The sequence below is a fragment of the Accipiter gentilis genome, chromosome 18 (assembly GCF_929443795.1).
Source record: "Accipiter gentilis chromosome 18, bAccGen1.1, whole genome shotgun sequence".
Lineage (NCBI taxonomy): Eukaryota > Metazoa > Chordata > Aves > Accipitriformes > Accipitridae > Astur > Astur gentilis.
This window is the reverse complement of record NC_064897.1, coordinates 15994643-16016862: the sequence shown is the minus strand read 5'-3', so window position 1 is coordinate 16016862 and position 22220 is coordinate 15994643. Positions and strand designations below refer to the sequence as shown.

Here is a 22220-nt window from a genome sequence, read left to right as displayed (position 1 = left end):
TCACTTCCCATCACTCCTCTAAATGTGAGAAATCATATTGAGATCTGATATAGAAAAGAATTACCTATATTCCATCATCAGCATGTGCAAGAGAAATTTTCTTCTGGAAGAGCACAGGATACAGAGCTGGGCGTTTATGATCTTGACCCACTCTAACCTCACACAGAGAAAACATCTCTCCAGAATACTCTGCTTTTTGGTATTCCCATTGGCAGATGTATCTTATAATTGTCTAGGAGAAGTAAAGTGAAGCAAACTGAATTTTGGTAAAAACAACCAGATTCACTGACTCTTAAACTGATGTTCTCTTGTTCACTGAAAAGAGACAGATTGCTTGGTGGTTCTGCAAGCCTTTGTCAACCTTATCTTGACATGATAGTGCAATCTTTTTTGAGAAGGCCACCTCCAAACTCAAGATGGAACTTCCATCAGAAAGTTTATTTGGTCCTTAACCTCTCTGCTGAAACTGCAAACAATGACCATTTATTGCCAGCTGTGGTGGTGGCAGAGGTAATGTGCACACCTGCTTGCTATAGGAACTGGTCTAAGGTCACCAAGACATTTCACATGAGATGGTAAATGACCATTGATAGTAATTCTTGATCATGAACTGCATTAGCAATTTCCTGAGCCACCTGTTCTCAATGATTTAATGTTAGTAGAAATCAAGATAATTTAAATAAGTTGTCTTCTTTAGAGAGTCCTCTGAGATGTGGAGTATCGTACATTCTACAAAGGAAAGTGACATGCAATTGCAGATCATTTAGACGAGGCAGTCACGGTATTTTCAGTTGTGCCATTAAAAAGCTAGGTAACAAATTCACTCCTATGCAGACAGTCAGTGTAAAGATATCATGTTAAAATCTCACGTTGGTTTAGTCAGTTCTGCCCCCAGCCCGAGTCTTATTTGAGAGAGACAGTAAGTGGGGAATGACAAGACCCAAGCAGGCATTCAGCTTACATGCATCTACCATAAATGATCAACTTCAGTAAACAGTAGGAATTTCACTTTCTGTAAGCTGGGCTGTTTCATGATGTTTTCCACTTTGGTTTCTATAACAGCCCCTTGCAAGTTATATCCATGCACATATAAATAGTTCTTACTTGGAGCTGAGGGCTCGGTCCCTTTCAAAATTGGACCCATTTGTTCTGGATTCTAAAATACCAGTTTAGGAGCCAACAATTGAAATATTGGGATTTGATTTATCAAACAGGTTCAATAATACATAGCTTCAGTTTTTTGTTTGTTTTTTTTTGTTGTTGGTTTTTTTTTTAAGAGTTAATTAACTTGGGTAAGGCACTATGTCAGACCAGAGGAAAGATGTTATTGAAGCAGGAAATATAACTGCTATTGATTAACTTTTTCTAAAATTCTTTGTATAGTTTTTATTGTTGTTGTTGGGGGTTGGTTTGTTTGTTTGTTTTACATTTAAAATAGCAAAATATTGCTCCCAGCATGAGAAAATTTGTTTTTTCATTCTTGCCGTGCTTGCAATAGCTGTTTCTGCCTTGTGGCTAAGTTTGGTCCCAGGGCTGACTGTGATCTACCTTCAGGCCTGAGAAGTCACTGATTCTCTTCCTCATTTCCACCTTCATTATCACATTCCCATGGGATGGGCCGAACCCTCAGCAATGTAACAGGGGTGAAGATCACACAGGCATACTTTGTCACATGCTTTGGCTTGAAATTAAAGCATCATCCTACCTTCATTCTGCTGCAGTGCTGGTTTCATGCACAGCTCATAATATTGAAAGCCTGATCCAAAGCCTGTGAAGTCAAAGGAAATCTTTCAGTGGGTTTTGGACCAGACAGGAGGGAAGTATTTCACCATCACTTAGAAACTCACCTCCATCTCAGTTGCTTGAGGACACTTCACATAGTACACTCATTAACATCTTGGGTAGGATATTCATAATCCTAATATTATCCCACCAAAGTTAGTGGTAGGTTTCCTATTTGTTTTTGCAGGAACAAAGCTAAGACAAATATTAGGTGGAGGGTTTTTTTAAAATCCACTCATTGCTAACAGTCATCAGCAAGCGTAATGGATAATGCATTGGAGAAAATTACTTTACCTCTCATTTCTAGAAACAATGGGCCATGTTATCTGCTGTGTGTGCCTTATGTAATGATCTGCTTCAGCAGATACAAGACTTAATGCTTAAGTACTCTTGCTCTGGCAGTTTTCACAATCATTGAGCTTACTTTTTAAAATACAAGCATTAAAATCTGGTTTAGAACCACAGGACAGAGTTTAAACAGAGGTAGGTCAGCATTTCTAGAAACAAAATAATGCCTTATAGGTGTCTCTGAAAGAGAGGAAGAAAGAGCACCACAGCCAAAAAGAAGGCAAAGCAAGTACCCAAGTTCATAACTAAGCAACGTGAAATTCTTGTTCCTATGCCCTCTGTTTTAAGCCTATATTCTCAATAGTAGTCTTTCATAAAACTATCAGATGCCTACCCTAGCGTGCTTTCTGGCAGATTCTATTAGTTTTGTCTACCCATAATTTATCATAGTTGTTGACCCAACTTGAGATTTGAAAAATAATTTTCATGTCAGATAACAGCCCTAAATACTGAAAGTCTGCAGTAAAATACTGAGGTCTGGGTTTTTAAATATATTGTCCAGTACTGTGGGTGAAATTGCCGATAATTAAATGTGTACAGAATTGTGAGTACCATTAATTACACTTACAATTAGCCCAATTTAGTTGTGATTACGCATATAATCTTAAAGACAGATTGAAACCTGGCTAAAAATTAGAGCCACCAGCTCACTCTCCAGATATCAGATTATTGTCAAACAGTTCATTATTGAATTAAATTAACCATTACTCATATAGATATTTATGGTTAACTGCTGGAGAATAACAAGTGATAAAGTGTATTAGAAAATATATGGTATTGTACATAAATGTTATATATGCGTTTTATTTGAATTGTTAATCAAATGTTGAGAATGAAAGGAGTAAAAAAAGGTATTAATCTTTTCCTAAGCGTTGGTAAAAATGTGGACGCTCCAGCTGTTTTACATGTGTATCTAGCAAGGAATCTCCATTTGTGTGTCTGTCTTGAAAGGATAGAGTAAGCTGGGTGTGCTACACAGGATGTGGAGACTTTCTAGTGGAAATCAGTCTAACCCATTGTTTTTCAATCTCTTCCTTCCCTCCACCCATGTCCTGTCCCTCCCTCCCTCTTGCTAGGGAGTTTTCCAAAGAAAGAGAGAAGGCTAAGGCTCGGGGTGATTTCCAGAAGTTACGGGAAAAACAACAGCTAGAGGAGGATTTGAAGGGATACTTAGACTGGATAACTCAAGCAGAAGATATTGACCCAGAAAATGAAGATGAAGGCATGGATGAGGAGAAGCCTCGAAACAGTAAGCAATTTTCTTCTCTTTCTCTCTCTCTCTCCCCCTCTGTTTTTAGCAAGAGAGCCCGTGCCCACCTGCTGTAGTGCTGAGATTGCTTATAAGGAAGAAGGAGTTCTTCCTGAGACTCTCACTGTGCTTATACATGACTCCAGCTTAATGCCTGTAGGAAACTGTGGGAGGGAGAAATATGTGTACAATAATTGATACTGTTCTGCAGATCCTCAGTTCCTTGTCTGTGATACTGACATAAGATCCTGATAATAAACAGAAAAAAGATCAATACTTGTTGTTAAAGCCCACTACTGAGATAAGTTTTAAAATATACATCTGTCTCCTATTCATTTATTTGCGGTTCAGTGTTGCAGGCTGTTTACACATTGTTAATTACTTTGAAAGCAAAGGTTTTTAGGCAGAGCAGTGCTACACTATGGGAGAAGGGACGTGTCAACCCTGTTGTACATTAAGTGGGCCATCTGTAACTCCACTGAAATCAGTGGAATTGTGTTTGCTTTTGCCAAACTGGAATTAAGGTCTCAGACATTTCTTGTAAAGGAACTACCTCTTATTCTGTTCTGAAGTTGAGAAGATTTTTGTGAAAAGTGAGGATTCACCAGCTACCTATTCTTATGAGAAATACTGAAGATGAAAGGGTTTGAAGAAAGCAGCAATTCACTATATTTGATTACCTTCCTTCAATCTTCTACTTCCACCTCCTCTTTTAACAATACAGGCTGTGTAACACTTCAGAAACACCTGGCAGTTATCATTGCATGTTGTGCACTTGGGAAATGTCAGAATTGGAACCTTTAGACAGTTACACAGTCAATGGACAATGGCTCTACTCTTAGCGTTCATTACAGAAATGTGCATTTTCCTAGTTTGATTTTGGAAGAGAAGACGTGAAACATTTCCCTAGAGATGACCCTTCCCACCAAACAAGCAAAATCCATGGGATGATCCAATCAAAAAAATATATTCTAGTATTAGGAAGATTAGACATGGGAAAGTTGTGTCTACAGAGTAAAGCAAGATTTGTATCTGCTCATGATCTTTTGGGGAGTAAGCACGACTCCCTTTTGCTGCCAGAACATTTAAGTTCTTTTAGAAAAAAACATGTGGGGTCATTAATATCAGGTTACACCCATGATACTTAGGTGTCTGGACTTGAAGAAGTCACTGGGGTGACTTGCTCAGACTTTCCCCAAATCAGGTTACTTTGATTTTTATCCTGGTGTCTTCAAAGGGCATATAGCTTACTTTCACAGTTTAACCTCAGTAATCGCTAAGAAATGAATTTATTATTCATGGCCAAAATTTGCTGTTCTGTGGCATACAATACATGGAAGGTGATGTCTGGTGATCTAAATTAATATATTTGTAGACAGAATTCTCTATTAAAAAATAAAGACCCACTACTGCAGTGGGCTCTGGTTGTTATACTTAGATGATATCTGAGTGGGGAGGCCAAGGACTGGGTTGCACACAACTCCACTGAAGTCACCGGGAGACTTTCCTTTGATTTCAGTGGGAATTGGGTCATGTTTATCATGTTTCGTCTTAAGAGACATGCCTGCTAAAGAAAAGTGTAGCCGTAGTGGCTAAGGTAGCGTGATGAGAACTTGCCTTGGTTACCAGCGGATCTGAAGTTTTTCCTTTTTAATTAACACAAAAATAATGCTGCTTTGGTAAAAGGGTTGTGGAATATGTCAGATGCAGATTCATTACATGTGCTGTGGGGTGGGGTCAATCCACATTTGAGCTAACAAGCTCCTTTTATGGGTGGTGATGTTAGAGAGCTGAAAGATAACGTATCTGCAGCTTGCTTTCAGTTCTTCCTGTTCAGTTTAATAAAGGGAGTTTTGTAAAACATGGTTTATAAAATTAGTCCTCTTGCATTCTGACAAGTTGTCTAGGGTCTCTCACAGCTGGCTGTTAATGATGGAGTTACATACTATTAGCAAAGTAACTTGTTAGCCATTTCTTTTCCAAACTATAAATGAATACAGTTTCTTCAATGCCCTTGGTTCCAAGTGCCTAAGGGCAGTGGTTGCTGACTAGTCCCCAGTACACAGCATATCATTCTCTGTGACACTGTGGCTTTGGGTCTCATTATCTGTTTTTGTTACATGACAGACCAGGCTTGGGAACAAGTGTCTGCAGTGCCTAGTGCTAAACAGTGTAATTACACCTCTGTTGAGACAAATTGCTCAGGATATGAAGGAAGGCTGTGGACTGATTTTGGCCATGTACAGGGGACAATGGTCATGCTAACAGAAGTCTCTGCACAAGAGAATACCAGAGACCAAGCAAACAAGTCACTCCGTGAGGTTTATTACACCTGTGCCCCATCTAGAGCAGGATGTTGACAGCAGTATTCTTCTTAGCACCTGTGGTCTGCATCTGTGAATGCCAAATTAACCCTTCTAGCTTTTGTGTACTATCCAGTGCTGTACCTCGGTCTTCCCGCTACAGGCCTCTCGGACTCTGGAAGGAAAGGGTCTCTGTGCCGCCATCCTAGGGTGAGGAAGCAAATAGGCTCTGGGTACAGACGGTAAAGAGCAACACCCACCCCCTCGCCGAAGCCAATAAGAATACCTGGACGAATGCTCCCGCCCAGTAGAGTTGTGGAGCTTACACTCTGGCCTTTTGTATTTCATAAATCGCATTCATTTTTATTTTGCAGTAGGCTGTTGTATTTACTTTTGCACAATTGCAGGTACCATATTGTTTAAGCTCTACTGTATTTCTTGATATTTCTGAATTTCGATCTTTATTCACATGACAAATGACAACATGTTTTGAAAGCCAGATAGCTTGCAGACATCCTCTACTAAGACGTCGTACTCACTTCGTTCGCTTAGCTCAGGAAGAAACTCCTGGTATACTTACTGTATCTACCCATGTGATTCCACATCTTGCCTATCCTACTGCCTACGAACATACCTTCTGCAAAACCACCTCAACCCACTCAGGTGCTGGAGACTAGTTTACTAACCATCTCTGACAAGGCCTGTCTGCTCTCCTGAAGCTGACTCACATTACAGCTTTACTGCTCTTGGGGCTTGATAGATCTGCTAGAAAATGGGTTGAATGAACACTGTGTAACAAAATCAAACCGAGAAGTAGAGACCCTCTCCTTAATGGCTTCAGCTCAAGATAATACCACAGAAAAGGTACCATGAGTAAGTGACAGGGTGTTTTGTTTGGGGTTTGGCGGGGGGGCGGTATTATCTACTGTGTTGAATGTTTTGGCATTTATGCCAGCAGTCCATCACCACAGTAGGGTTAAACTGAGGGAGAAAGATGGTATTAATTCTCTTCCAAAAACCATCTACAAAATAAGCTCCACTATAAAGGACAGATGGCACAGTTGTAAATGCCCTCAGGAATCCTTTTGGCTTGAGTGCCCCCAAGGCATTTGAATCCCACCTACTGGCAGTGCTGAGCTTGCATCACTGAGGCTCCAATGTCTTCCTCGTCTTCCCGTGTTTAGCTCTTGCTGAAAGAGCTCAGTTGCCTCATGTATGGCTTCAGTGTGCTTTTCTCTCAAGTGCTCTTCAAAGCTCACTGCCTTCTGTCTCTAGTACAACTTCCTGAAGTCCACAGAACAGTGTTACTCCCCCTCTCCAGCACACTTTGTTCAGTGATTAATTAATTAATAATGTTGACTTTTAAGGTGTCAGTCCTGAGACTTTCACATAACAGTTTCCTTAAGTGCATAGGGCAGTTCAGACCTCCTTAAGCTGTTGGTTTAGCTCAGTAAACTTCAGGGGTTGCCTTTGCATCAGTTGTACTGACGCTCAGGAGATGTGGACTCCTGTCTGAACTCTGACAGTGACTCACAGCATTACTTTAGAGAAGTCACATCAGTTTTTGTGTCCTCAGTTTCCCCTTGGAAGTTGTTTGGAGGTTTGGGGTTTTTTATAAAGAATATCAGAAGAGTTCAGGAGTTTAATTAAAATATACTTTTAAACTAGATTCTCAGCTAATGTAAACTCTGAGATTCAGCAGTTTATACCATCTGGGCTCTGACCTGGGTAGTCTACCTCAACTGAATCATCCCAAACGCAGAGAACATATGTTTCCAGTCTTTTCTCTGTCCTTGGCTGCAGAGGCAGGTTTTGCTGTTGTCTTGCTCTGTAGAGAGGGCTGCCTGCCTGCCAGCATGGGAACTGCCTCCTGTAAAACAGGGAACACAATGTGGAAGGGAAGAAAAATTCACTTGCATCCCCATTTGGTTTGACTGCCTGTGCCAGTCCTTAGGGCATTATCAGTCATATTTTATATTTGCTACTGTTTTCCTGAAGCTGTCAAACCTTGCCCTAAGTCTCATTGGGTGTTTACAGCCCTTAATGTAATGGTCAACAAGCCCAAGGACTACAACAGTGAGGACCTTAGTGGAGGAAAATGTAAGAAACGAAGATAAATGCAGCCAGAGTCAGACAATCTGTGCAGCCTTTAGCTGATGCTCTCCATAGCAGAGGTCCTGGCATTGTTCTGAGGTGGTTTATTGCCAGTTATCTCTCACATGCATTGAGGGGCATTCGGAAAGCAGGCTGAATTCATTCTCTGTGTTTTGGGAAGTACATGTTTAAGGCAGTTTTTCCGTGTTTGCAAACATGATTTTGCCATTATGGCAGATGTGAGGTGGGAAATGTGAAAAGGCTTCTGGGGGATGTTTGTGTTGATGGTTTTCTTCTGTGCTCTTTCCCTGATGGGCCTTCCACATGGGAAGAAAACATTAATTTGACAGAGGAGAGAAACACATGTCATGGCACAAAACAGCTACTGAATTTCAAATTACATGATAGCAAAGAGACCCATCCCTCCTGTTGCTACAGTAACTGGTAATTTGCCCTTTTTTGTTTGTTTTTGGTTTTTTTTTCTTCCCGAGAGTGGTCTGGAATGCGTCTGTGTTGCTGTGGGCAGAAGCAGGAAACCTCAATCTAACCCAGATTCTCCTCCTATTGATATTAATTGGCAAAACTCCCATTGACTGCACTGGGGTTAGGAAAAAGTTGTGAATGGGCAGGGAGAAGTAATTTGATGTTTCTGACTGCTCAGATTTTGCCCTCCCTCTGTTTCCTTCTATTTCAGTTCTATTTGGTGCTGCTGTCTGCAATGTGAGTATGACCACATTAATGTCAACTGAGTCCCTAAGAGTAACAGAGCCCACTGCTTGGCCTGGGATCTGATAACAAAGGCATTCTGTGATTCAAGACAACTCATTTTTCTAGTTAAGTCATATCAAAGGTAGTACTGTAAATTCAAGAGCTGATTTGCAAGCAGCTTACCCAACAAAAATTTAAAGTCTAATCATACACCAGGGCTCTATTGTAATGGGGCTGATGGCTGTAGATAATCAGGTTTTCATGTAACACAGCAGAAAAATAACAGTACAAATCAATGTGTTGCCTATCAAAAGCATGTAACAATACTTCCGATAGTAAATTAAATAATGAAAGGTGTGGGAAGGGGGTTGACTCTACATGTAGATTTATGCCTCAGTTAAAGTGGAAATAGAAAATGCCCAATTGAAAACAAGTAGTACAGAAATACAGGCAGATTCTAAAATATGTAAAAACCTAAGCTGTTTAAAAAGAAATAGTCTTGAATCTTCCCCTTCAGAGCACCTATTGTAGTGCCTTAGTGGCCTTTGGAAATGTTCATTAAGATTGGAGTTCACCGCCTATAAGGAATCAACTGCAACCTAACTTTTTGGTGGACCACGGATTTTGTCCCACTGCTAAAACCAGCGTTACTTGTGAACAGCACTAATCATGATTAGGTAGTAGAGTGTATTTGATTACAGGCTTATGGGAGTCTTCCCTAGGAGAAATGATTTTGAGACAGAGAGGAAGTTTTCAGCTGCAAAATTAAAACTTTTAGAAGGAACTGGGACCTCCTGGACCATTACAACTTTTGGAAAATCTGTGCCTTTCATGGAAACCCTTTGTGCTTCTGAACATCAGGCCAGAAATGAGAACAGGACAGCTGGTGGTTCAAACAGGAGAAGAGAAGAATTTGAGAACTCTAGAAATAGAAGCCTCAGTAATTTCAGCCCAAACAGGTTTTTATTCCCAAGAGCTCCAGTAGTAGTTTGACTCTATTACATAACAGGGATAAAAGCATGACCACCTTTCTCTAAAAGTTCAGGCATTTTAGAATTTATCTATCCAATTCCTGTTGACTTCCTTTTGCAAAGTCAACTTATATACCACAAGGAGACTCCATGGATCTCAGTGAGGCTATGTACCAAATACTTTCCGTTGACTTTAATGAAGGCTGTCACTAAATCCTGTGCAACCCTTTGGGAAAGTTAGCGGTTTGAAGCTGTTGGCTAGAGAGAGTTTTGTGTACAGATGTAATCAGGATAGCAAGACAAAAGAACAGCAACATGTTCAATTTTTACATTTAGTAATTTCATATGTCAGCTTGTTCTTTGGCCTCCAAATCATGTGCTTAGTGTACTGACAAAGAAGTGGCTTACTACTTTCAGCCTGAAAAAATAGCATGGTGCTGTGGGATAATGTCTAAGGTAGAAAGTACATAAGAGGATTTTCAAAGACTTGGTTACAGGCTAAAATTTCAGGGTGGCCTAAAAATTCTTGGTCCATTTTCTATGACGAAATTTAATGGGTAAGTACACAGTTAGGGAATTAACATGGAAGATGCAGAGGGGAAAATGAGTGAGTATATTTACAAGATGTCTATTTTAAATTCAGTCTTGACCATTACTGCCTTGTAACTCATGTTGTCTTATTCTGCGAGCAAAAAGATGCTGTACTGAGTTAATTTTTGTCTCCTGTTTAACAGAACACACTTGAATTTGTCTGTTGACAGCAAGTCAGTTCACCTTGATTTATTCTAGTTTCATCCGCAGAGTTTGTCCCAACATGTTTCACATACACATGGAAGGACGTGGGCAACCACTGCTTGACAGGCACGTACAGCTTGATATTTCAGAGGATTTTTGCCTATTGTCAAAAAGCAATTAAAAAAACACAGGGTGCTCACATGGGATTTAAGATCATCTAAGCAAAAGCTGTAAGAGGTACAGGCTGGAAAATGAAACCTTTATCAATTTAGTTCCTCCAATACCAGTTGGTGATTTGAGAATGGTATCATACAACCTGGTTGCATTTTGCTTTCCATGCGTAAATACAAGGAAATAAAAGCCAGTGTTGTAAAATAATTTATTATCTGTCAAAACCTCATCTAAAGAGGAAGAAAGCACAATGTCATCTACTTTTATCATTGTCCACTGATGTGGAAAATAATCACCTGGTAACTAAGAAAAAGATTAGCTACAGTGCCAACAGTTGTAGGTATTTCACAAGGGCACCTGACAGGTGTTTCACAAGGAGTTTAGTAGCTGTGATAGACTTATTCTCTTTCACCTGGAGACAGAGGGACAGAAGAAGTGCTTTTTGGTGTTCACTGCACAACCAGTTTCTTCTAGAGGAAAAAAACTGCATGTACTCGCCTGCTGAGGTTCCAAAATGTGGTTTGCTTGGATGGGAGTGACAGCAACTCCCATTTGTGTGCTGTGCCCAATGCATGCTCTGTAGAAAACAGTCCCAGCGGCATTTTTCTACCCTGCCATCTTTTTGAAATAGCTTATACACGGCTTTTAATATAAATACTACAGTTTGAGGACACTTACAAAAAGGCCTTTGTAAATGATAAATCAGCTTTGGTTTTGTTGTGTGGTTGTTCTCTTCTTCACAGAGAAGCTCAGGTTGCAAAATTCTGCATGGGTTTGTGCTACAGATGTCAAGCTTGAGTCTATAATTAGCGTGCTGCCTAGAAAAAGCTTCTGGGACATTAGTTCTCACATTGGGCTGAATCACTCCTGCAGTTCTTAGGCAAAAATCCTACTGAAGTTGCTGGGGATTTTGCCTAGGTAAGGACTTGGGCCTTCTGTTTCATCTGCGGTCAGTAACAAAACATGCAAGTGTCAGCACTTGAAAATGCTGCCCAATGTGAGGTCTTGATGTGCCAGAGGCTTCTCTCTGCTCACACGATTTCAATATTGTGTAACCGTCATTCACCAAAGGGAGAGCATGAGATATTTGGGATCTGAAATTGCTTACAGGACTGAATAGTCCAGATAGTACTGTTTGCCCAGTGCATAATTCCACTGGCTAAAATGCAGTTGTATCTGGCATGAATTTGACCCACTGTCATTAGAAGCATTTTGCTTCCATAACTGTACTTAAGGAAATGTGGGATCAGACCCAGATAAACTTTTATATCCCTAAAAGGAAAAAGCAACATATATCAGAAAAGAACAAGAAAGTGTTTGTGAGGCTTCATAGTGACCCTGTAGGTAGCTGCGGTAGCAGAGTACCTAGGGCAGTGATACTCAGCACTGTAGGTGAGAGAAAGTAAAGGTGCCATTTAAAAGTGTCATTTTCATTGTGTAACTTTATGTGCAGCTGAAGTAAAGAAAAAAACATCATCTAGGGTGATTCTGCTTCCACTTTTGCCCCATGCTCCATCAAAGTCAACAAAACTATGGTGCCAACATTTGACTTTTTCCTATTGGAATAAAACCACAACTGAGAGTAGACTTCCCTCCTGACTATCTTCACAGGTTGCTTTCTTTTTTATTGTGAGCAAAAAAAGCAAGGAAGCAGTAGGGCCTTATCCTTGATAGTTTTGTCTTTCTCCCCATTTTCAAGAGGAGAAAAGAGTAAATACTTAGAGAGGAAAAAAAATTAGTTTTCTTAACAAAGTGAAATTAAAAATTTGGGGGTTAAGTTATGCTTAGACATGCTTCATATACAACATTGATTCTTTAAAATATGTATGCAGGTTAATATTTGGAGAAATGTTGTTCTGGGCTCTTTTGTCTAATTTAAAGAAAAAGGCACAGGAAGGCTAAACAAGGTTCTCAGGGTCACCCACACTCCCAGTGCCAGTGCCTCTCACACAATTCTCTGCCTTCTAGACTAGAATTTTGACCTTGGATTGTATCACATAAGGCATTTACAGGTTTGATCAGGGTGGTTTTGAACTATTTTCCTTCTCTGGGAATTCACTGTAATCATCTTAATCACTTTAATAGATACGATTTTCTTGTTCCCCTGAATGTATGGATGGTTCCCTGTGTAAGTTAATCAACAAGTTTGGTTTTTATTAGTAATATAATTTCACAACCCAGCTTTTATTAAAAAGCAGCATTTAGGTTCATTGTTCTGTAGATTTCACAACTTCCCAGTTTCTCTTTCTGGCTGAAAGGAAGCTTTGATCATAAAACAAAAAGCAAGCAACCATTTGAAAACCTTCTTCCCCTTCCTCTGCTGATAGTTACTGCCAAGGGTAGGTAAATCCTATCTAACCAAACAAGATGTAGAAGCATTTTAGCTCAAGCCTGTGTTTTATGTCAAAGCACAGTTTGGGAAAAACAAGTTGTTTCCTTTGTTCGAGTGGGGAGCAAAAAAAGAAAAAGCTGCTGATATTCAGGAAGCCTCAGGACAAAGCTGTGGCCAATGTTACAATCTATAATTCTGCAGTAATTTGTTCCAACATAGAACAGAAGGCCTGATATTGTTTGGTGAAGTGGGAAAATCATTTCTAGAAAGTAGAGCAAAGTAACTCTTCAGTTTGGGGAAGGTGGGCCAAATTCAGGCATGCGTCTGATTCCAGCAGCCAGCTTCTTGAGTGAGTGCTGGTGAATAGTGACAGCTCTGAGATAATTAAATGACCCTGAAAGGGTCACTGCAACGAGCATCTACCAAATCTCTGTGCCAAACTCCAGAATGTGCTAATTTCTGCCTGCAGGCTCAATCTTTCTTCTTACTCTCTTGCAGGCATCAAAAGGTATGTAAATTAAATAAGGTCCCAGGCTGCTGTAGTTCACATCTGGGAAAAAACTCTTCCTATAAGATCCTCTGTGACTGAAGAAGTTTTGTGATGATCTACATGTGGTCTTGCACTCTTGCAACTGAGGATCTGGCTTGTGGTGTTCAACTTAGTTTATTCCAGCTTCTCCCTTCCCTGACTCTTGTAACCTGGAGTGCAAACAACATTACACTGAGAACTGCTAGAGCAGTGATGTGTGACCAGCTACAGCATATAGAGGCTGACATTAATGTTGATAGGGCATTAAGTTTATCTACTATAAAAGCTATTTCCCTAGCAAAGACTGCCTGGTGAGATAACACTTCTGTTTTGCCTGCTGGAAGAGAGACTTATGTTGATGTAAGAATCCTCTTATAGTACTAATATGTTACAGAGAAATATCTTTGAAGGTAAGGCTTTAGAGGGAATCCATTGTTTATATAGCTGGGGAAGATACCTTTGTGCAAATAAATTAATCTCTATCTGCCCTGTTGGGAAGTACTTCTTGAAGCTGTCAAGATTTATCCACTGACATTGTGATTCCACTTCTCAAGAAAGAACTTAGAGGAAACGGTCTGTAAGAAAACTGCCATTGCCATAGCTTCTGACGGTTTGAATGTGCTTTATTTTGCATGGTTAGAGAGGCACAGAAGGCACTCAGTACCAGGATCTCCACAGAAAATTTTAGGAAGATATGCCACAAACCCCCAAGCTGAGTATTTATACAGCGAGGCCTTTTTTTTAATTTTTTTTTAAGTAGATGCCTAAAATGTGCTCTTAAATCTTTATAAGGGCACTTATAAAGTGGTTTTAAAAACTGTGGAGTATTCAGCAGTTTCTGCTGAAGTCAGCGAGAATGACCTGTGATCAGTGTTTGAAAATCAGTTACCACTGCAGATGTAGCTTTAAGAGTCTCTTCATTGAGAAGAAAGCGTTGGTGAGCAGGACTGAGAGCAGCTGAAACCCAGAGGATTTTTTTTTAATGTGGTATAAAGAACTGTTAGGAGAGAGACTGTGGTGTTCAGTAATGGTAGCTGAGGGACACGGAGCATGTGTTTGGAGTTAGAAACAACTGTTGGGGGTGAGAATTAGTTGTATTACAGTATTGCCAACTGAGATCAAAGCCACAGTGTGTATACATAAATTAAAGTATGTGTATGTACCTCCTTTTTACAGAAAACCAAAGCTAGTATAGGTGGGGTTCAGCTGCCTAAACGTATTCATCTAATGCCAATTTAGACACTTCATGGTACCCAAGACCTTCGTTGTGGACTGACAGATCAAGTATAGCAGCTGTGGCTTGTACCCTTGCAGTGTGATAGTTGGAAGGGCATATCCCCGGTCGGATGTCAAAAATGGCATCCAGTGCCTCAGAAGAGGCAACTGAGTGTGGTTAGTCCAAAGACATGTAGGAAAAGTTTAGTACAACTAGACCCTTCAATATAGTTCTTATAAGCTGAATGTCTTAAATGGTCTTGGTAGATAGAAGAATGTGATAGGACCAACTATCCTAGAGAAATTGTTCTGATAGAAGCTTTTTTCCCCCTCGGTCTAAGTGTGTATTCATTGTGACCTATCTACCTATCTCTTCTTTTTCCTTTATGTATTTTATATTGTAACTTGAAGATTCATTTGCAGGAAGATAAATACAAGGAATACAGACCCTGTATTCCTTGGCCCAGACCAAGAGCTCTGTGTGAGAAGAGGTCAAACTGGGAAGGCTCTAGGAGACCAGGACAGGCTGAGGGAGGCCAGGGGTGCACTAGCAGAGATCTCCCACGGAAACTGTCATATCCTCCGCCTTCCCTGCCCCTGACTGCAAGGTAGCTTATGTAGTCCATCACTTTCTTAAATCGATTCATGAGCAAGCACACAAGAAGGCAAAGATAATAGTATTTTGTTTTAAACGCAAGTGGAGTTAGAAAGCCGACCCTGCTGTTGTGAAGGCAGTGCGGTGGGGTGGCGCAGTGAGCTGTAGCTGACAGGAGGTCTGCGGAGCTGGGATGTTCCTGTGGCGGAGCTCAGAGACAAGGACTCTGGGCGATGTTACACAGCCGAACTAGTACATATGTTACCGACTTGATAGCCAGTGCTGGTGCAGCTGAGAAGAGCCACCAGTTGTGAATGGCACCCAGCCCTTTTCAGCGCTTTGGTGGGAAGCCTGGTAAGCTCGCAGCAGGACCCCGCTGCAGGCCTGGCGCTGAGGGAGCAGCAGTCAGGCTCTCTCTCTGTGCCTGCTCACTTCTGCTTATTGGGAGAGAAACTTCACATCCACTCCAGTACAGTCTGATAATAGCATAAAAGTCTTTGGTTGTATTTGCTCCTGGGAAGAAAAGCAGGTCTCTCCATCCCAGTTATCTCATAAACAGCATCAAGCCTGGAGAGGAGGCGGGGGAAGGAAAATGTTTCCAACTGGGGAACCAAACTGAAAATAGCTGTTGCACTGAGTCTGCCTGCCGATTACAGCAGCTCTTCAGTTAGCATGGTTGTAGAGATAAGTCAACAGATTAGAGAATTGGCCTTTCAGATCTTGAGGCCTAAATTCAAAGTCAGCTTTAGGGCCCATGGGTGTTCGTAGTGCTGCTCACATCCTCATTTCCATTTACAAAGTTCACAAACCACAGCATGATGAATCTCACTTCTTGTCCACTTGAGGAAGGACTGCAGTCAGACATGTCCCTGTAAGTGCAAACTATAGAGGTCTTGTAGTTAACGCAAGGATAGCTAACGCGGAGCTCACTGGAGATCAGGATGAGGATGTTACCAACTACATTAAAATCTATAGGCCGAAGTAGCAGAAGGGTCAAGCATCAGAACAAGGATGCAGTGGCAGAGCTGCATGGATCCTCACAGATGTGCAGATCAAAATGTAAGTGTATTATCTAGCTGTTTGAAGAACCACGAGCAGAATAACAGGGCTATGCCAGGTCACGAATGACTTGCTTTAACACAGCTGTGTGAGGGAAGCTTGCATAACACCTGCCCACACTAAGCTTAGCTCAAGCTGTTGTTACCAGTCCCTCACTCTCCTGCATCCTAGAAGTATTTGCAAACTAGGAATCTATTATTTCAAGGCCACTATAAAATGCCTGTTTCTTTGGCTCCGGGTAATTGACCTATTCTCAATGCCCTACTCAAGAGGTATAAAAGCTTTAATTACAGGTTTGACAGGCTGACTTTAAGGGCAAAACTCTTTAACTTCAATTTGCTGCTTTTCTCCTGGCTACACAGTAACACAGAGCCTGCCCAGCTAGCATGTCTCATGCTTCTGACTCATGTGATATTGTGATAATAGTGTCTAGTATCAGACTAGTCATTATGTTAGCAGAAGTGTCTGAAAGAACACCACATGCAGGAGCAGCACGCAAAATCACAAGAATTTTATTTACTAGGCACAGAAGAAATGTAGCAGACGGGTTTCAAAACAGATTGTTATGCACATTTCAGAATAGGAGAGGTAAGTTCCATTTCAGATCATGAAGCTGAATAGAATCTGTTCAGTGCAATCCATGAATGCAACTGTAGGGGCCCAGTGGTTTCACACAGCCCTGGCTCCAGAGTGACCTAGATCTGATGTGTGTGTTGCTGTACCTGTCAATCAGTGAACTGAATTGCTTGATTGTTTACCATCAAGGAAGGCATCATCCAGGAGCCTTCTCACACATCCCACATGAATACTGCTATTAGAAAATGTCTGCACTTGCCAAGAATTAATCTCTGTCAGGCACTGCTTGTGCAATGGGACTGCTCAGATGGACAGGGCCTTGCTGCTCTCTTTTCTTGAGAATATTAATGCTTAAATATTTTAAGGAAGTCACTCCTAAATTAAGTCTTCCCAGATGCAGGAAGCATACACTACTTTTCCAGCTTGCAGAGTGGTATTTCAGATGAAATATTCAGTCACTTATTCTTTCCCGCAGTCCCTTCACCCGTGGCCCAGCCTCTGTCCAGTTGCCCTGCCTGTCCTTTGAAATAATACAGCCCAATCTCTCCCTCACATTCACTTCTCCTTTTTTTTTGTGATGTTCTGCCAACAAGGGCCACCCTCCAGGAGAATAGTTTCCTTCTATACCAGATATAGTCCTCAGAGAGACCTACCTTCTCACTGGCACAATTCCTGCCTAAGCTCCCTGGCTGCAGGGCTCTGCGAGCTCCCTCTGGGAAAGATGCCCATGGCTCCCCACCTGCTGCACTATCCAAACAGTTCCTGCTGTCCTGACACATCCTCTTATGTGCTTACAAACTGTAGGCCACTCACTGAGTTTTCAGGCATCACCCACCTTGAAATGGCTTGTGACAGGCAGGAATGTCATAAAACAGCCAGCGCTGCACCTCAGTCACTTTGAAGCTTAGCAGTCTAGGCGGCAAGCAGCACTCACCAGAGAGTTTCTGATGCCCTAAGCAGATAGAGTTGGAACTAGCTTCTGTAATTTTTTTGCTTCTCCTGGACTCTACAGGGAAGACAGATTCACAGGACTGTGAACTGAAAGAACAAAGATGCTTTGGCTGAAGTAGAGATCATCATCAAAGTTACTGGTTCACCACCCAGGTGTATATTTGTATGGGTGGGCAGGCGCAGAAGTTCCCCCATGCACAGGAATTTCAGGAAACACGTGGCCTGCTTTAAAACCACACTTGTGCTTGAAACTTATGTGCTGGCTATTTTCATTAATAACAGTGCTAGTAAGCAAAATATGAATAGCGCCATGATTATTAGAGGGATAAAAAGGATCAAAGCAGGAGAGTTTTTTTTCTTTTAGTTGTTGATTTTACTGTCTTGAGGGCACTTTCTTTGTGGTTAGTTATTTTATTCATGATCAATGTTTGTATCACTTCCCAACACATTATCTACAGTGTTTGCAGCTCTCATGCCAGCATTTCTAAGGCGCCTGCCAGACCAGCCAGCAATAATAGAATCCTTCTGGTTTTCAAGTGAGGTGCTCCTGCTTCTTGTGCCCATTTATCATTTTGCAGGATAGATTCAGGCACATTTGATGGCACTGCAGCTGTCCTACCTTCCTCTGCTAAAAATCATAAAGAATGAAAGAGAAATCTTGCAGAACCATTCAGAATGTGGTGTTGTGATTTGTTCACCATCACAAAATACTGTTGAAAGAGTCATAGATCCTCAGTTGGTTTACTTTTCCTGTTTTCTTTCTTTTCTTTTCTTTTTTTTCTTTTTTTTTTTTTTTTTTTTAATGAATTGCTTCAGAACTCTGTGGGGAACGAGGAGTTGCTAAAAAGTGTTAGACTGACACCAGAAACTTACACCATGTACTGGCAAGTAAATGTCTTGCACTTTGGCACATTAGTTGTTGCTCCTAACAAGGCAAACAATACAAGTCATTTATCAGACAAGAAAACCAGTTTAGGATGTCATAGGAGAATCCAGATTCAGGAGAGAGATATCTTTCAAGATCTTTTCTGGTAGCAGTTCTGTCACCCTGTGACCCAGCCCATCTGTCCTTCTTCAGCCACAGGCATTAAGAGAGTTACTTCCATTGCACTTGCAGGCAGATACTCTGCAGTGAATGGACTCCTGTTGCAGACTTAGAAGTTTGCTCAGCAGTACAACCAGTTACCCAGGGAGACTACTCATCTTGTCCTTTTTAGCAGAGTTAGACTCCTTTCCATAAAGTCCGGGTGAGTCCTATGTCCTGTACTTAAAAGACATTTGAGATACCGCAGGTTATGCAAAGAGTATCTTCACCCTTCAGGAAGGGAAATACAAAGAGGATTTTAAATTCTTCCCTTGAAATACAGAACAGAACATCTGTGAGGCTTGCAAAGGCTGTCCCTTGGTAGGGCCAGGAGTTTGACGGTGCCCATCACGTGGTCCTCTGTGCAATGTGCTTTCCACTCACCAGGTGAAATGAACAAATATTTGAGGAACGCAGCATATTACTGTCAATATTGCTATAAAAAGAAGAAAAACTGCAGCTGTTTAAAGTAGCTGAGGAGTTTGTTATACTAAAATAAGTCCCAGGGAGATTAATTAGTAGCAAGGTAATGCATTCATAGGTGTGCAGTGATCTGCATGTGGTAATAACAGATCTGTTAATCACATGCCTGCACAACTGATACATGCCGCTATATCTCCTATTCCTCTTTGTGTATGGTATAAATTCACTTAGCGCATGGCTATATCCCCTCACCATCATAGGATGTGTATGTGCATATGGTGACACTCTGGAAGGGGAGGAGGGCGTGTAAAAGCAAGGGGGGTTTTATATAAAAGATATACATTGCAATTTGTATTATAAAGTATATAATTTTTCTGCGTATGAAACATTTGATGATACGATACTCCATCTCAGTATTGGCAATGTTCCTACTTTCTGCTACTCCATTCAGTAAAACAGTGCTACACTGCATCACTCTTCTCTGATGCAGTCCAATGCCCAGCCTGGTTTTACTGTAATGACAGGTCTTGTTACTACGTGCCAGCTGCAGCACCTTTGCTGCTGGTTCACTGGTGTAAAGATCTTTTTACCGAAAGCCTTTTTCTTTTTTTCACTGAAGTGGATGCAACTGGCAATCGCTTCATGGCTCTTTATTACTATCTTAAATTCTGTGGCTGACCTTGAGTGAAAGTGCGAATCAAGCTCTCTCCTTGCAATTGCAGTCATTTGTATGTAACACAAAATTAGGTTATGCAAAGTATATATATGACATGTATTTAATGTAATATTGTGTGTATAATACTGTTAGTATGAGCATTGGCCTCTGAGCCCTTGGTAAGGATTTTCCAAGTATTTTCACAATTGTTCTTGATTTTTTTTACCTGTGCTAGATTCATTGATGCATTCTGTCTAACTTTGGGAGGCATGTAACCACCAAGATCCTACATATAGTTTAAGTTCTCTTTCCTCTTCTCCCATAGAAGACTTCCTATTGCAGAACTCCTTTTCAAAACAGAAAACACAAGAGTTCCCCAGTTATATCTAGTGTATTTTCCTGACAAAATCAGGATATCTAGAGAAAACTAATCGTTTACCTCTGCACACTTTACTTTCTGCATGCTGCTTGCATTTAAGAACATACTCACTGATTGTTCCCAAGACACTGTATGCATGTAGCAGAATGAAAGCTGTATCTTATTTAAGTTAATGAATAAGATGAATGAGTGCAGCATTTCCAAAACAGGCAATGAGAAAAGGAAAGCTAGGCAATATTCACATATTAATTAAAATAAGAGCTCTCCACCAAAAAAATATGAGTTGATTGATATTCTGACAGCTGCCCATAGACTCATTCATGAAATGATGGGCATGAAAGGCACCATGGGAAGCAGGGTTTTTACTGGAGACAAAGTCATTCACTTGATGCACATTCTGTTAAAGGAAGCAGTCTGGATATTGCAATTTATTCTTGTTGTGCTTGATGGAGAAAGAACTCTTAAATCCCAGCCAGAGAATTCACAGGACTTCTTTGCTCTTTAGGTTTGCTTTATAGTTCTGCAGAGTCCCGCTTGGGAGACATTAGCATCAGTAATAACTATAGTACTTAGCGTTTATTGTAATGTGTTTCATCTGCAGATCTCGGAGAGATTTGCAAGGTGAGTGCAGAATTATAATCCCCCTTTTAGAGAAACTGAACAGATATGTAGAAAGGCTTGGTGATATGGCCAAGGTGACACAATAAGGTGAAATGGTGGTAGACTGACATCAGGTCCTTCTAACCTCAAATGCCAGTGTGGGCGAAAGGGGTTATTTAGACCCATATTTTGCAAAGTAATTCAATACCAGTAGAAATTGGAGTGTTGGAGAAATTGGAGTCTAAGTGAGCGCATTAGAAAAAACAATCAAGTGTATTGTTGCTTTTCTTAATCTGAAAACCCACTACAGGTCTTTTTCAATATGAATGAATGTACTGTTGGATAGTCACACTGTTTCAAGTCAAGTACCTAACCCAAGGGCATAAGGTAAATGCCCAGCCTGTCCATACGGTTGAGGGAGACATCAGTATGGCATTCAGAAAACCTGTGATAGGAATCTATCTCCCTCTGTAGCCTAACTCAAACAGCTAAATCAGAGATGTGAAGTCAGGCAATGTGAATAGCCTCTGACATCCCCAGTTCTAAAACTAATGCACAGATCTGCAAAGTCATGTAGTAACGTATCCTATTAAAATCTGTGAAAAGTTTATGCTTTGTCTATGTTTGTTGCCCAGGCACGATTTTCTCAGGATCTTAAATTGTCACAGTATTAAGTGAGATTCAGCAACAAGTGTGGCAACATTATGTAATCCAGAGAGATAAATCTGAATATTAGAACTACTTCCACTGCCAAGATAACAAACATGTCATAAATGCAACATGCAACAGTGGTAATGATATTTCTGAACTGGGAGCTAATATTATTCTCTGAGCGCGTGAAGGACAAATTATCTCTGGGCTACACAGAAGGGTATTTGCTTGTGCCAGCTTTCTGTTTCGGTGGTTGGCTGTCTTTTGGCAACCTGCCATCTAATAATTGATTGCATGTCCATGGGGCATTTTGTTGGATGTTAGTGCAAGAGTAGAGTTGGTATCAATGCTTCATGCCAGTGACGTGGAACAGAGGCTCTCAAAGGGTCTTGCACATCTGTCTGTCTAGCCAGTCACAGACTGCAGACTCTTTGTCCTTATTTCTGTCTGTTGGGCCTCAGAGCTAGAATTAACATAACATGAAGCATTTTTCAGATTTCTTTTTAAGGAAGCTGCTACGTAGCTTTTGTTGTTGCTTTAGCTGCTGCAGGAATGCTATATAAGAAATGTGAAATTGGAGTTTAGGTGGTCCAGGAGAAAAAGTCTACGTTCAGAGATGAGCCACACTGTGGCAAGATGTAAGAAGCACAAAGGCTTCAGAAGCAACTGTAGAGTAGAAAACCTACTGGTCCTTATGTTTTCCACTCTGTTGAAACCATAAGATTCTTGCACACCTTTAAAAAGTTTTCACTTCCCTCTAAAAAAATTGCTATGCTATGCTACCTAGAGAATATGTAACTAATGGGAGAT

At 40.8% G+C, this 22220-nt stretch overlaps 1 protein-coding gene across 2 annotated transcripts in view; it reads left to right on the top strand.

Annotated features, from left to right (window-relative positions):
* CACNA1C (calcium voltage-gated channel subunit alpha1 C) overlaps positions 1 to 22220 on the top strand; it is a 492824-nt gene that overhangs the window by 341303 nt on the left and 129301 nt on the right. For both annotated transcript variants that reach the window (XM_049822254.1, XM_049822255.1), the window contains exon 9: positions 3207 to 3379. In XM_049822254.1, coding sequence (XP_049678211.1) covers positions 3207 to 3379 — 173 coding nt within the window. The remainder of the gene's footprint in view (positions 1 to 3206; positions 3380 to 22220) is intronic.